Source organism: Nyctereutes procyonoides, unplaced genomic scaffold (assembly GCF_905146905.1).
Source record: "Nyctereutes procyonoides isolate TBG_1078 unplaced genomic scaffold, NYPRO_anot_genome, whole genome shotgun sequence".
In the NCBI taxonomy this organism is placed as follows: Eukaryota; Metazoa; Chordata; class Mammalia; order Carnivora; family Canidae; genus Nyctereutes; species Nyctereutes procyonoides.
The window spans coordinates 13,927,770-13,943,855 of NW_026575147.1; the positions used below are offsets into that span (position 1 = coordinate 13,927,770).

A 16,086-nucleotide genomic window follows, 5' to 3' on the forward strand; every position below is an offset into this window, starting at 1 on the left:
ACTCAGTGCCTAGCAGGTAGAGAGCACTCAGATGTTGGATGTCAGTTGTTCTACTTTAGGGGAGGGTTACATCAGGAGCTTGAGGAGGGGCCTGAGTCCTCATTTCTCCCTTAACTGCCTGGTTTTCTTCTCACTGTTCCCCATAATCCCTGTGTAATTCAGATATTTAAAATAACATGAATACAAACTACATATTAATGGTTACTTTGGACAAAAATTAGTTTTGTCGTTGTTTTTTCTACTCCGACTTGGGTATTTTGATAATATGAAAGTAATTACATTTTCCCCCTTGTAATGGGAGCCTTGTATCTACTGTGTACTGTCCATGTGTCTTGGTCTTAAGGCCCATTTAGAGAAGTGCAAGGCGTTGGTACTGTGGAGTTTTTCAGTGAATATTTTTAAGTTGGCAGGTTCCTGTGGTGAGCTGGAATATGCACCTGTGTGTGAACCCTCCCAGCCACATAGTCCTTTCACTTACCACCCATAGGATAGAGTTCTATACTGAAAACTTGGCTGTTAAACCATTCACAGGTTTTGATTCCTACAGAGATTTTTTTTTTTCCTTTTTTGATGTATAGAGAGGGTTTCTTCCCCTCCCTGACAGATCCAATATACAAAAAAACCTCAAAGCTCTTAATTTGCAAAGCTGACTCGATGAGTTAACATTGCTCAGTTCTGGCAAAAATGCAGTTTGGCATGAGTCCCTTACCTCAGCTTAGATCAGACTGGTTTCTGATCTGTCCATTGGTCCATTTAATATATATTTCAGTCTGGATGTCGTGGGCTCCTTGGGAAGTTTGGGCAGCTGTGTGCCTGGACCAGGAAGGGGGCTTCTTCATCAGAACTTGCCAGGTTTCATAGGCTGTCTAGCACGGGGAATTTTTTTTCCTCCTGAACCCATTACTGTGGCCCTCCAGCTATCAAGGTGTATTTGCTTGTGTGTTCTGGGGCAATGTGTCTTACTTACATTCCTCTGCTTTTCAGGGCCTAACAACTGCTCGAGCTGCTGAGATCCTGGCTCGAGATGGCCCCAATGCCCTCACCCCACCTCCCACCACTCCTGAATGGGTCAAGTTCTGTCGGCAGCTGTTTGGAGGTTTCTCGATGTTACTGTGGATTGGAGCGATTCTTTGTTTCTTAGCTTATGGCATCCTAGCTGCCACGGAAGAGGAACTTCAAAATGATAATGTGAGTTCTGTAGTTCCTAACTTAGATTACCAAGTATGTGTAAGGTGTCCTCCTGGTCTTTGCTACCCACTTATTTGCCACTGGTTACCACTGGTTAGCTGATGGTTTTAAACAATAGGGAAAGGGATGTGTGGGTGGCTCAGTGGGTTGAGCATCCCAACTCCTGATTTTGGCTCAGGTTACCATCTCAGGGTCATAAGTTCGAGCCCCCGTTGAGCTCCGTGCTCAATGAATTTTGCTGCTTTCTCTCAAAAAATCTTTAAAGGTAAACAAACACAGGGGAAGGCACTGTCAGTAACCATTGCCTTCAAGGCCCATCCATTCTTCCTTCTTCGTTTCCAGTTTCTCTCTCCGTCTCCCACTTTCTAGATGCTCTTCCATGCTGGATGTCCAGCCTTTCTGTCCCTGCTGTGAATGGGCAGCTCCACTCAGGTCCTGGCCCAGGGCCAGCCACCACCCAGATGGCAGAGCACAGCTTTTAATGTTGGCCCCTAATGCACATCCAGAAATGTTTGGTAGCCATTCTTCAGAAGTTACAGATTGTTTTAAAAATGTCTTTGTTTTAATAAAGTGGGATTCATCTAGAACATTTCCAAAAGTCTATCAAAGTGTTATGACCAAGGGTCTCTGTGACCCCTCCCTGACCCTCCTATACACAGTCTCTAGAAAGATACATACAAAGACATGAGTCCTATATTTATTTCTGAAGCCTTGACCTGTCAAAAATTAACTGAATGTTTTCAACTCCTTACTGAGAGCCCGTGGCTCTAACCTGTTTGTTCTCTTCCAGCTATATCTTGGTGTGGTACTATCAGCTGTTGTCATCATTACTGGCTGTTTCTCCTACTATCAAGAAGCTAAAAGTTCAAAGATCATGGAATCCTTCAAAAACATGGTTCCTCAGGTACCTTTCGCTTTGCCCTTCTCCATTGACAGCCCCAAATGAGAGTTAGTGTGAAGCTGAGGTTTCCGAATCAATGGGAACAAGAGGGCCACCTCTAACATAACTCCCAACAAGCTTTTGTAACTTGTATAAATAGAATAATCCTCCTGGTCGTGCTCTCAGATAATTCACATTAGAGATCCTTTTATAATTTGGTTTTCTTGTTTGAACACTACCTGATCCTTGTCTGTAACCACTTTTCTCTAAATGAATGATGTAAACTGTTTTCTGCTTCCAAAGCAAGCACTTGTGATTCGAAATGGTGAAAAAATGAGCATCAACGCAGAGGAGGTTGTAGTCGGGGACTTGGTGGAAGTGAAAGGAGGAGACCGAATCCCTGCTGATCTCAGAATCATATCTGCCAACGGCTGCAAGGTGGGTTCAGCGGGGGTGCCCCCCGTGGCTCAGGCACAGTGCGCAGAGCAGCCCGGTGTCCACATACACAGCCCTCTTTCTTGTCTCATGGACAGGTGGATAACTCCTCACTCACCGGTGAATCAGAGCCCCAGACTAGATCTCCAGACTTCACAAATGAAAACCCCCTGGAAACGAGGAATATTGCCTTCTTCTCAACCAACTGTGTGGAAGGTAGACCATTTAACGGCACTACTCATATAGCATGCTGTTTATCTTGGGCATTAGCAACAATGATGAAAACCGTAGACCTAATTTCTGTTCTCGTTTTATTGGCTCCTTGTCTGACAACTGTGGTCAAGCACGGCAGATGCGGTCAACTCCCTGGCAGGAAGGCTCAGAAAGCCTGTGGGTTCTCAGTCTGCTTCCCCCCACCCCCACTTCCGACATGCCTCTTCTGTTGGCTTTGCTGACCTGCCAGTGGCATTAGGAGCTGCTGTCCTCCTGGATAGAAAGCCCTTCACCAGTCTCTCTGGTTTAAAACAGCATATAACCCACAAAAGCGCTGGCCCCTAAAAATGTGCGGTTTGTCTCTTTTTTAACCATGCCAGGCAACTGCAAGTTCTGTGACTTCTTTGATAAAACGAGGTACAATTTCCTCTCCTTTCCTCTCTTAAGGCACTGCGCGTGGCATTGTTGTATACACTGGGGATCGCACTGTCATGGGAAGAATTGCCACACTTGCTTCTGGGCTGGAAGGAGGCCAGACTCCCATCGCTGCAGAAATTGAACATTTTATCCATATCATCACGGGTGTGGCCGTGTTTCTGGGTGTGTCCTTCTTTATCCTTTCTTTGATCCTTGAGTATACCTGGCTTGAGGCCGTCATCTTTCTCATCGGAATCATCGTAGCCAATGTGCCGGAAGGTCTGCTGGCCACTGTCACGGTAAGCAGCTTGGCGACAGCAGTGTTCGCTCTTAGATCAGCCTGCACGGGACTCCACCACTGTGCTCTCCAGAGCGGCTGCCAGCCAGGTGTGATTGCCTTCGCTTGCATGGGGTTAGATAGCGAGGAGGCTGAGCATGTCTTTTACATGGAAGATGGTCCTCCCAAAGCCCGAATAAGCCTAGATTTTGATCTTATTGCATGATCCACAACAGTGTGACCAAGGAGGAGAATTTGGGGGTGAGCCGGGGAACCACAATGTGGTAAATCCTGGCTGTTTTAAATTTTTCTTAATCTCTTACTTTATGGGAGGAGGGAAGGCCCTCTATCCACATTCTGGTCATGATTCAGACTTTGGAGGATGATTGGACAGGTTTAATTTTAGACCAGCTTCTTCCATGTTTAGGAGGTAGCCAGAGTTTGTATACAATGCTGAGTTTGAGATAATCTGGTCCCTAATGGTTTTTAGGTATGTCTGACCCTCACTGCCAAACGCATGGCAAGGAAAAACTGCTTAGTGAAGAACTTAGAAGCTGTGGAGACCTTGGGATCCACGTCCACCATCTGCTCAGATAAAACTGGAACTCTGACTCAGAACCGGATGACCGTTGCCCATATGTGGTTCGACAATCAAATCCATGAAGCCGACACGACAGAGAATCAGAGTGGTGAGGCCAGGTCCCACCCCATACTTCAACCTCACCTGCTCACATTGCTTCCTGTTTTTTTTTTTTTCTAAGTTGGTTTTTGTGTTTGTCTTTATCATTTGGTAAAAGAGTTAAGGGTATGGGTTTTAGATTTTTCTTGACTTTGCCCTAAAACCTGATTCGTTTCATTAGCTGGGAAATGAGATGTATCCTTTCACTTTGGATGGGACCTTAATACCAAGTTCAATGCATTATTTTCCTATCTTTTTTTTTTTCTTCTTCCATCAGGTGTCTCGTTCGATAAGAGTTCAGCCACCTGGCTCGCTCTGTCCAGAATTGCGGGTCTTTGTAACAGAGCGGTGTTTCAGGCTAACCAGGAAAACCTGCCCATCCTTAAGGTATGCTTAGGAATTCCTGTTAGCCATTAGGCCACCTTCGGGGGTGTAGGTAGCACACAAGAACCACCACCTGAGTGTTCTCCCTAGAGAGCATGTGCTCTCTGCGTTCAGATCCAGTCCTCGTAGCACACCCTTCATGTGATGCTCTGTGTATGTAGCTTGTGTTGCCCAGGGATCCCAGAGCACTTAAGATTACCTTGTGGTCCATATAGGTCAGAAAAAAAGGGCTTATACAGTAAAAACTGACCAGAGGTGGGAGACAGTCTTCACCGTGAGAAACCTAATGAATAAAACCCGGTTTTGCCACTCTGAGTGTATGATACTCCTCTAACCCAGCAGACGGTGAGGGCTGCTTTTGTGACTCGATAATCGTATTTGCATATTAGGATACAGTAGATTCCAGTAAATCCCTTAAGCCATTTATTTTCTTAAAATAGCTCAGCTATTTCTCTTATCTTATTTGTTCTCTACTTGCTTACTAATGATGCAAAAATAAGCTCAGCCTCATGGAATTCATGTGAACTGACTGAGGTTTCACTGTGCGGTCCGGTGGAGACAGTCTCAGAAAGGTCATAGCTACCCAGGGTTGTTTAGGATGAGGAAGATGTGTGTGAGGCCCTCTGGGCTCGCTTGTTCTCGGTGAGGCTGCTGGTGGTGGTTCTGGGTAGAAACCGAGCTGTCAGAGCAAGAAGGCTCCTATAGAGGGAACTGCGGTGGCTTCTCCTGTGAAGATGGGACCCTTGTATCCTTTAAAGGAAGAGTTCTTGGCATCGAATTGGTGTTCATTTGAGGAGGATGTTATGTATCCTGGGATAAAACTTGAGATGCCTATTATATGTATTTCCTTACCTCAAAATGGAAATCTTCTAGGCTTTCAGCATAGGGCTCAACAGGTATCAAATCTCAAATCTTTCCTGATTTAAAAGTGCCAGAAAGGGAGCGTGGGGTGTATTTCTGAGTATTGGGGGGGGGGGTGGCATGTCAGAAGCAACACTACTGCTCCCTTCTCTCAAAAGGCATGCAACTATCCTGCTTTAATAACCGGTCTTTGTTAAAAATGATTCCACTTATTTCACATTTCTTACCAAACCTGGCCACCTTTCTTATTAAACAGAACTACTTTCTTGGTGAGCATTAATTTTCTCTTCTGCATGTCAGAATTCTAAAAGTGTTTATATAAAAGTTGGCTACAGCTAAAAATGTTCTTAGTATGTCCTACTATATTTCATAAAATAGAAGTATGTGTTACCTCAAGTGTGGGCTTTAACTTAAAATGTTAGCTGATTATATGACTGCTGGAGCTAATAATAGCTTTCAGTTCACACCAATCAGGCCCAGATAATTTTGCACAATTGAATTATGTCTAAAGCCGTCTACTTTGCCCTTGACACAGACAGTTTGCCCCCAGTCTGTGGGGCAAGGGATTTTCTTTTAAATTGTAACTGCTGTAAATATTTGGACTCTCACTTTGTATTTTCAGATTCATAATCAGAAATATGTCCTTGGGAATAGTGTTGGCTTTGAGACTTTGCAACAGGGGAAGATTAAAAATAAATAGGTTAGAAGAGTGTGTTGTGCTCTTCCCAAGAGTGGGTGACCCCTTCAGGCACCCCTCTTATTCCAGAAGCTGGATGTGGGGTAGAGGAGGAGGAAGAGGCAGAGGGAGGCTTGCTTCCTCTTCACCCACCCTGTCTTCCACTTTTGATGAGACCAGAACATGTCTGGGTGACTTCCCAGTTTTTCGTTGGTGCCTGGGTGAAGCGTTTCAGGCTGATTAACAGATAGATGTCTCTGTTGACAGCGGGCAGTTGCAGGTGACGCCTCAGAGTCCGCACTCTTAAAATGCATCGAACTGTGCTGTGGTTCTGTGAAGGAGATGAGAGATCGATATGCCAAGATTGTGGAGATCCCCTTCAACTCTACCAACAAGTACCAGGTGGCTTGGCGGTGGCTTGGCAGTGGCAAGGGTGGGCCAGGGGCAGGCGGGGAGGAGTGGAAGCTGGAAGGAGAGCTGTTTTCCTGTTTGAAATATTATAAGCTTAAGTGCTTTCTAAATGAATTCTCCAAACTCTATGAAAGCTTTTAAATTTTAACCTGGACTATGTATAGAAAATCCTAACTTGCTAAAGTATCAGTGGGATAAATCGAGCCTTACCTAATGTGTTGAAGTCATCTGGAATACTTAGTTGTGGTTTGGAGGGAGTGTCTGGGGAGGGGGCTGGCTATCCACGGATGCGCCAATCCCTTTGCTCCCAGTTTCCTTCAGAAATGTTTTATATATGAACATGTATCAGGGATTTGGGGCTACATTACTGTGCTGGGTTTTTTGGTAGCATTCAAAGTAATGCTACAAAGTGAGACACAAAAGTTCAGAAATGGGAGACCTTGGTGGTTTTTATGACATATACAAAGGAGTAAGTGAGCTGAGGTACCCACTCGGATTGCCACGTTCAGCCACTGGCGTTTACACCTCCACCATCCTTTACAGCTGTCCATCCACAAGAACCCTAACACGTCTGAACCCCGACACCTGTTGGTGATGAAGGGTGCTCCGGAAAGGATCCTGGACCGCTGCAGCTCCATCCTCCTGCACGGCAAGGAGCAGCCTCTGGATGAGGAGCTGAAGGATGCCTTTCAAACGCCTACCTGGAGCTGGGCGGCCTCGGAGAGCGAGTGCTGGGTATGTGAATGGCCAGCAGCATGGCCAGCAGTCTGGTACACATCTGCATGGTGTCCTTACCTCTCCTAAACCTTCCGGAAGAATTCTCCTCGATCTGCCCCCTCTTCTGGAAAGAGTAAGGACTGGAGAGATGTTTGGTGTGTTGGGCCCATGAGCAACAGAATCCTCTTGGTTTGCTTCTGATTCATACTTAGATCTTTGGTCTCATGCTGGTCAGTTCTGTTTGCCTGGGTGAAAAAAAAAAAAAAAACGGGAGAAGAACTTTATTATCAAACCTTTGTTGCTATGACTATGACCTACAGACTTAATGAAATTTAATTGAGAAAGTGGCCTTCGTGATATTTTGCAGGCAGGCAGATAAAAAGTCATTATTGATGTAATTCTTCTGTTCCACTTAGCTTACTGACTCAGAACTGATTGCCTGGTTCCATACTTTGGCTCATACCTGCTCCCTCCTCTAATCTGAAGTACTCTGTCCACTGAAAAATCCCTGTCAAGTGTTGCTTCCCCATGTCTACCAGTCCACAATAGGAGCATTCTCTCTTCCTGAATCCATGTGCCACCTCCTACCCTTTAAAGAACATCGTAACCTTCCTACAGCATTGCAAGAACATCCTGAATGTCATGATTCTGGTGGTAATGATACTATGTGATAAGCCCCTTGGGCAGAATGTGTCTGCTTTGTATTTATCCTCAGAGTACTTTGCATGATGGGCCTCCCTGCTACCCAGTAATGTATTTTGGGTAAATGAATAGTGAGCAGAGATGATGGGGGCTCGGTTTTTCCAAAGAAAGAAGCAGAGATAAATACAGTTCCATGATTTGCCAGATCTAAGTACCCTAGTAGGCAGGTCTAGAACCCTGAGGTCCTGATGCTCAGAAGCCCTGGAGTTCCTTGGAGGCGTGGCGATGGCTTCTGTCACTAGTGTGGGTTTTTTCCTGACTCCATAGCATCTATACATGTTAAATAAAGCCTCACTGTTTTAAAACTAGACTTTTAAGAAATACTCCCAAAGTAACCGTGGAGCCCGAGGTAATCCAAAGAACCAGCTGCTGTTTCCTGTACCACCTGCATCATCAGGCTCACAGACGCCGTGCCTTCCTTGCAGGTTTCTGCCACCTTTTCCTGCCAGATGAACAGTTTCCTGAAGGGTTCCAGTTTGACACTGATGATGTGAATTTCCCTGTTGAGAACCTCTGCTTTGTTGGGCTCATCTCCATGATTGACCCTCCACGGGCTGCTGTTCCTGACGCTGTGGGCAAATGCCGAAGTGCTGGAATTAAGGTAGTGCCTGGTCCTTGGCATCACATTAGTGCCTTGGGGTACCCTGCTTAGTCATGTGGCCCCATGGGAGTCCCATAGCCAGCTTATTTACTCACCTGGAGGGTTACTTTCTTATCACTACAGCTTTGGTTACCACCAGAAAAAGGCCAAATGGTACTAAAATGTTGGCATAAGCAGCAGATGAGGGGTTTAAAAGAAAACACATTTTGGGAAAGGAAATGGGAACATAAACAATAACTGAAAAGGGCAAAAAGACTTGGCGTAAGGTTTTAGATTTGAAATTCTTGCATTCTAAATTGATTCACTTCATGCAGTCAGTAGCATTCTTCTCCATTTTCACTTAACTGGTTTTTTAATGAATGTTTGGTGTCCTCTGCATCTATCTTTTTAAGTCCCGGAACATTGTTCAAATGCACTGATAACGGGGCGGTTGTTTAGCCTCCCTTGGTGCTAGCTGTCTGATTTGTTTCCACTTTCTCATCCTCGTTAGTAACACTGCCCTGAAGAGCTTTGCAAAAATTATTCCGCCACCACTTTGACTCTATTCTTAAGTGTAGTCTTCTGAATATAATCATTGGCTGAAAAAAGTAGTAACAAGATTTTTAATTCTTTTTACATACTCAGTGCTTTCCCAAATTAGGCCAGTTTGGGAGTGCTGACCAACGATATGTGGCACCTTTGCCCTCTAGTCTGATCAGCATCACATTTTTACCTTTTCTTTTTTTCTTTTTGCCAGTTTTGGTAAATTTGAGTTTTCTTCTCTATGACTGTAAAAGGAAAAGTAGGTGCTATGTATCTTACGTGATTGTGTACTAAGATAAAATCTGGAGGTTGCTGTTTTCTGTAAACAGACATTTATATTTTTAGTTAATGTTTACCAGTTTTTAGGTTTGCATTTCTGTCCTTTGTTATTCCAAGACGAATTATCCTTAATATTTACTCTTGCCTCCTGAGGCAGCTGCATTCACTAAATTGCCCTGTTTCTTATTCCAGGTCATTATGGTCACTGGAGACCATCCAATCACAGCCAAAGCCATTGCCAAAGGTGTAGGCATCATCTCAGAAGGCAATGAGACCGTGGAAGACATTGCTGCCCGTCTCAACATCCCAGTGAGCCAGGTGAACCCCAGGTAAGACAGGAAGCTCAAAAGCTGGTCTGCCCTGAATGTGCAAATGGTGGTAGTTGAGAGTCATCAGCTTGGCTCTCTGATGGTTTGCTTCTAGGCTTGCTCTGAATGGGGAATGCTCCTACAGTTCCAGAAGGCAACCTTGTCCTTCCAGGGGACAGTTTCAATGAGAGCAAGTCATCATTGCCAACACTTAGATGTGCTCACATAGTCTAAGCACTTGATGCGCTAACCTGCTAAGGGAGGTGGTGGTCCCACTTTGCAGAGCAGGGAAGCTGAGCCTTTGTCATACGCTCTGCAGTCGAGCGTCCAATTTCATGCTGTCAGCCACAAAGAATACAACCTAACACCTAGCACCGAGTCCATTGCCAGGGCTTGTCCAGGTAGTGCAGACCAAAAATGAATTTTGGCAGTAAAGTAAAATAGGTAACAAAAACAAAGAAGTATTGTGTTTTTGTTTTTTTGCTAAAGTTGAGGGCGTCTCACCCACTTTGGGGCTATCAGAGGGTTGGGTCTATTCTTTGAAACTTGGTCATGTTATTTCAGTGTGTTTTCTCTGAAGATCGAGAAAGATGACAGGTACGCTGCCTGCAGGTGGTTGTGAGTCTTGGATGAGACCTATGAACGTGCTTTGTAACCTGTAGGATACTGCGGAGATGATAGCTCTTACATGAGAGGAAAAACTTCCTCTGGCTTTGTGTTGTTTACAAAGTGTTCTGTGTAAAACAGCCCCTCTTGGAGATAGGCATCATGCTGGTGAAGCCATGGGTGACCTTTTTCCCATCCTGATCCTAGAGACGCCAAGGCCTGTGTGGTACATGGAAGCGACCTGAAAGACATGACCTCCGAGCAGCTGGATGACATTCTGAAGTACCACACGGAGATCGTGTTTGCCAGGACCTCTCCTCAGCAGAAGCTTATCATTGTGGAAGGCTGTCAGAGACAGGTTAGTGGGCAACCAGGGCCAGGCTCTTTCAGGCACTGGTGACCTCTGTGATCACAGTGCCAGTGAAAACACAGCACCGGTGCTGGACACGTGGCCCAGCTTTTCTGAGACTCCCTGTGTATGTGCCAGTAAGAAGCTCCAGAGGGAAGAGGAACTTGATAATGGCTTAGCAGAGCCACACACTTGACAACACACGTCTTCACCACCTCCCAGAGTCTGAGGCTCCATGCTTGCCTGGAATAGCAGTGCAGGCTCCTAATGTCTACACTGGGGATGTGAATAGCTGGGAGACTGTCATCCCATCCCTTGAAAAGACCTTACAGGAATGGGGCTGTACAGAGATCCACTCACCAAAGTCATGGCTTTGAGGAACCCTTGTTTGTAACGGGAGGGGATATGTTTATCATCAGTCCTTAATTCTGTGGTCAGATAGTACCTGGGTGGCTTCTTAGCTGAGTCGGTTCTGAGCCTGCGGAGAATCTCCTAGGAAAGGGGTGGGGTCTGTAGTGAGGAGAGGCAAGTTGAGGCCTGTGTCTCCACCCCTGGATGGAGAGGCTCTTACAGACCCATCCCCCTTCTTCTGGCAGGGGGCTATTGTGGCTGTAACTGGTGATGGCGTGAATGACTCTCCAGCCTTGAAGAAGGCAGACATTGGGGTTGCCATGGGGATTGCTGGCTCCGACGTGTCTAAGCAAGCTGCCGACATGATTCTTCTAGATGACAACTTTGCGTCAATTGTGACTGGAGTAGAAGAAGGTGAGAGATCACTGTGTTCAAAGCGTTCGCTAAAAACTCATCCCAATACTTCCCGTCTGTATCTACTTCTTAGCCTGCCCATCCCCTTTAGCTCTGTAGTAAAAAACAAAAACAAAACCAAAATCTTGCTTTCCCAGGTCGTCTGATCTTTGATAACTTGAAGAAATCCATTGCCTACACCCTGACCAGTAACATTCCAGAGATCACCCCCTTCCTGATATTTATTATTGCAAACATTCCACTACCACTGGGGACTGTCACCATCCTCTGCATTGACTTGGGCACAGACATGGTAAGTGACTGGCGGGGCTTCAGGCCCTCACTCACCCGCCGCTGTGACACCTGGTTAGACCGGGTTTAGTGGCACCCGGTGTGCGTCACAGCTTCAGCCCCCAGGAAGCAGCATTCTTAGTCTTTAGGGCAACTGTCAGTACTTGTCAGATAGCAACATATGAAAGGGAATATTTTTTTTTTCCTTTTTAATAGGACTGGTAATAGCATCTCATGGTATGAAAAACAGTTTTAAAGGGGAAAGGGCGGGACGCTTGGGTGGCTGAGCGGTTAAGCATCTGCCTTGGGCTCAAGGCATGATCCTGGAGTCCCAGGATCGAGTCCCACATCCGGCTCCCTGCATGGAGCCTGCTTCTCCCTCTGCCTGTGTCTCTGCCTCTCTCTAGTATCTCTCATGAATAAATAACATCTTTAAAAAGTAAGAAAATAAAGGGGGAAAGGGCAAGGACTTTATAACGGAAGGTTCACAGTGTCAGCTTCCTGGCATCTGACAACTTTTATACTCCTGCGTCTCGTCCCCAGGTTCCTGCTATCTCCCTGGCTTATGAGCAAGCTGAGAGCGACATCATGAAGAGACAGCCCAGAAACCCCAAAACGGACAAGCTTGTGAATGAGCGGCTGATCAGCATGGCCTATGGACAGATCGGTAAGCTGCTGCTGGTGACCTTGCACCCCAACTCTCTCCACCCCCAGGGCTTGGTTCCTGCTCTATCAGCAGTGGAACATGACCTCTAACAGGTGGGCAGTGAAAATGCCCTTTGATCCTAAATGCTTTGCCTACTGGCCTTCAGGAGAAGCCGGCAAGGCCACTGTGAGCAGCCCAGGCCTTTGGATTAATAGGTTGTAGCACTGTGAACACTTGGGTAATATGGAACAGATGAGTACGTTGTAGAAATAGGACAGAGACTTGTCGACAGTTGCTGAGAAGAGGTTGGCTACTGGCCAGGAAGACCTAAGTTTAACAAGGAAGACTAGGTCCAGAGCATAGGACGAAATCCTGCCCTGAGGAGGAATTCAGGATAGTGTGGTGTGGGACCAGAGGCCAGAGGAGAAGCGTCCTGAAAGTGGTAGGAGGAGGTGGAGGTTTGGGTCAAAAAATTCACTATTTTGAATGTGTGAAAACTGAGATGGGAAAATAGTCATGTTGTATCAGAGATTAAAAAATAGGGATGCATTTTTTCCCCCCTAAAAAGGCTCTGCCCCCATAGAGATACACGATCATGTAATAGCATTGGGTGTTTCGGAGGTTTCAGAGTAAGGCCTGTGTGTCTTCCCCTTTTAAAGCTCTAAAAAGTGATTCAAAAAGAGAAGAGGGCACCGAGTGAGGGCTATGCCCCTGGGATCCTCCATCCTTCTAGTCCTCTCTCAACCACTGACAGCCGCTCCTAAGTCTGCTCCCAGGCTTCCTGCAGCACTCAGATGAAGTATGTGCAGATGCCCTGGAATCAGGTTAGAATTGTTTTTCCACCCCTGCAGGTATGATCCAGGCCTTGGGGGGCTTCTTCACTTACTTTGTGATTCTGGCTGAGAACGGCTTCCTCCCGACCCACCTGCTGGGCCTCCGAGTGGACTGGGATGACCGCTGGATCAACGATGTGGAGGACAGCTATGGGCAGCAGTGGGTGAGTGAGGGCCCAAACAGTGGGAGCTCCTTAGGCCCTCTGAGGACAGTGGCCACTCAGCCTCTGGCCATGCAGGCCAAGAGCCGGCTCACCTGTCTGCCTTCTGTGTTTCAGACCTATGAACAGAGGAAAATCGTGGAGTTCACTTGCCACACGGCCTTCTTCGTCAGTATCGTGGTGGTGCAGTGGGCTGACTTGGTCATCTGTAAGACCAGGAGGAACTCAGTCTTCCAGCAGGGGATGAAGTGAGTAGAGGACACTCAGGGCCCTCACATGAGGCATCTTGGTGATCTCTAAACTCCCCGAACCCAATACAAGATGGCAGTTTCTGGAAATCCCCCCTTTTGGAACAGATTTAGGAAGCAAGATGTGATTCTCTTTTTTTTTTTTCATCTGCCTGCAAGTTCCTAAGTACAACTGACACATAAAGACCATGATCTGTCTTTTAACACATAGCATTAGAAGAGAAACATCTGATTGCATTCTTAAGCTTTTTCTTCCCTTGATTTTAGGAACAAGATCTTAATATTTGGCCTCTTTGAAGAGACGGCCCTTGCTGCTTTCCTGTCCTACTGCCCTGGAATGGGTGTTGCCCTGAGGATGTACCCCCTCAAGTAAGTTGCTCCTCTTCCAGCTCCGCAAAGTGTGCGAGAAAAGTGGAACTTCTCTCATGATGTGCACTAGTAACTATTACTGTTAGGAATTTGGGGTGGCACGTCCAAGAATTTCTCTGGACTGGAAATTAGGAAGGATTGACCAGGGTCCTTAGGCTTTACCTGGGATCAGGCCAGACAGGCTCTGGTACCTTGGGATTGCTCACCAGCTAACTGCATCAGTGCTCGGGCCACCTTCAGCAACTGTCTAGTTGTCATTAGAGGCAGACCAGAGAGGCCTAGGGCTTGGAATGGGTTCAAATTTTGATTTACCTGCCTAGCTCCTGTGTGTCCTATCACAGGCCCCCACCTTTGGGCCTCGGAATCCTCTGTTTTCAAAGGAAGAAGGTGGGAGAAGCAGGCTTGAAGTAGATCACAGTAGAGTAGACCAAAGGAAGCTGACCATTAAGTCTTTGCTCAGGATCAGACTAGCCTTTTTTTAAACACAGTGAAGGACTCGGTGGTAAACCCTGTATGTGAAAAATTCAGGTTTATCACAAGTGCAAATTCCAGTAGTTTTTTTTTTTTTAAAGATTTTATTTATTCATGAGAGACACAGAAAGAGAGGCAGAGACACAGGCAGAGCTTCATGCAAGGCTTCATGCAAGGAGCCTAATGTGGGACTCAATCCCAGGACCCCAGGGTCATGCCCTGAGCTGAAGGCAGATGCTCAACCACTGAGCCACCCAGGCGTCCCTCCAGTAGCTTTTTGAAACAAAAGAGTGTGTTTGGTGGTATCTGCTAGCTGGTTGAGGTTAAACAGTTGTAACTTGATTAAAAGATGCTAAAGTACAAAATATGGCACCCCTGTAACATGACCTTTTGATTCAAAAGTCTCCCCACCCTTGGGGCGCCTAGGTGGCTTAGTTGGTTAGTTGACTCTTGATTTCAGGTCATGGTCTCAGGGTCATGGGATCAAGCCCCACATAGGGCTCTGTGCTCAGCAAGGAGTCTGCTTGAGATTCTCCCTCTCTCACTGTGCCCACACCCCCCATCCCCCAACCCACACACACACCCCAAAAATCTTAAAAAAAAATTCTCCCCAGCCTTGCTCTCAGATCCATCTTACCTGACTGGTAGCCATCACCTCCTTCCACTGACCCCATCCCTGAAGTAGCCAAGCCCCATGAGCCTCCCTGGCATCTTGGGTCTGTACAGATATCCCCTGTGTGCAAGGGTAGCCTGGCATCTAGGGTCTCTCACTATTGTACAAATGGTCTTTCTAGCCTTCTCTTGTAGCCATCCAAGCTTCTGTTGGGTGAATTCAGTATTCTTTCCCCGCATACATATTTTGGTAAGGATGCTTCCTCCCACCCCACTAGTTTGGATAATCCTTCAGGACTGATTTCCCGGGAGCTTGTCCCATGTGATCTCACCCTCCTGGATTGGTGTACTTGCACCCCTTCTTTGGTATTACTTGTCATTTCTGCTCCCCACTAGCTTATAATCTTTAAGGCATGGGCTATAGGAATTTTTTTTTTTTTACTTTGTAGCCCTGGCCCCTTACACAGAGCTGGTATACAATAAGGGGCAAAGCCTTGTCCAAGTTGAATTCTATCAGCTTGAGCCACTGTTTGTCAAGAGGAGGGTAGGAGAACCACCTAGTTGTCTAAAAGGCTGAGATGGAGCATGACCCTGAAATGGAATAGTGCCTCAGGACATGTTTTGCTAGGACCAGATCACTTGTTCCCAACGGGTTCTACCCAATTTGGAAGGTGGGTTAGTTACTTCAGGTGGCTGAGTCAGATGAGGTCGTATCTTAGCTGCGGAGGAGATCGCCTAGCGCCAGGAAGAGGAGGAGAGGGCCAGGCTTCTGCCCTGGGACAGCCGCCCTCACATGTTGACTGCAGACGTTGGTAGTCAGGGAAGCAGAGCCCTCCACCAAGGCTGCTTAGGGCACCTGTCTCCAGGCTGGGGGCTGAAGCGGCATCTCGCTACATTCCCAAAGGCCTCCACTCTCTGTTAGGGCCCGGCGTTATTCCCTGGCGCTGGGATTCAATACACAGGTGACTGAATTCAAGGGGTGGATAAACCTGGTAGTTCTTGACCTTCAAGTGCCAGGACATAGATAGAGTGCACACTCAAGCTTCTTAAACTTTAGAAAGGGAGGAAAGGAAATGTCCATTTGCTGTCGGATGGTCAACAAAAAAATCTCAACTCACACTACAGATTATAAAAAGCAAACTGAAGGTGGGAAGGGGCTTCCTTCATGAAGTCCCTCTAGGCCCTGAGCACAGGGAGCCACATTCT

General features: G+C 46.5%; 1 protein-coding gene across 1 annotated transcript in view; it reads left to right on the forward strand.

Moving 5' to 3' along the window:
• Positions 1-16,086, forward strand: part of ATP1A1 (ATPase Na+/K+ transporting subunit alpha 1) — a 29,464-nt gene that overhangs the window by 12,330 nt on the left and 1,048 nt on the right. The window contains 19 exon segments of the mRNA XM_055312326.1: positions 985-1,188; positions 1,979-2,092; positions 2,372-2,506; positions 2,602-2,719; positions 3,164-3,432; positions 3,901-4,099; positions 4,367-4,476; positions 6,278-6,412; positions 6,965-7,109; positions 7,112-7,156; positions 8,266-8,441; positions 9,435-9,571; positions 10,364-10,514; positions 11,102-11,270; positions 11,408-11,562; positions 12,084-12,207; positions 13,038-13,183; positions 13,298-13,428; positions 13,696-13,797. Of these exon segments, the coding sequence (XP_055168301.1) occupies positions 985-1,188; positions 1,979-2,092; positions 2,372-2,506; positions 2,602-2,719; positions 3,164-3,432; positions 3,901-4,099; positions 4,367-4,476; positions 6,278-6,412; positions 6,965-7,109; positions 7,112-7,156; positions 8,266-8,441; positions 9,435-9,571; positions 10,364-10,514; positions 11,102-11,270; positions 11,408-11,562; positions 12,084-12,207; positions 13,038-13,183; positions 13,298-13,428; positions 13,696-13,797 (2,765 nt within the window).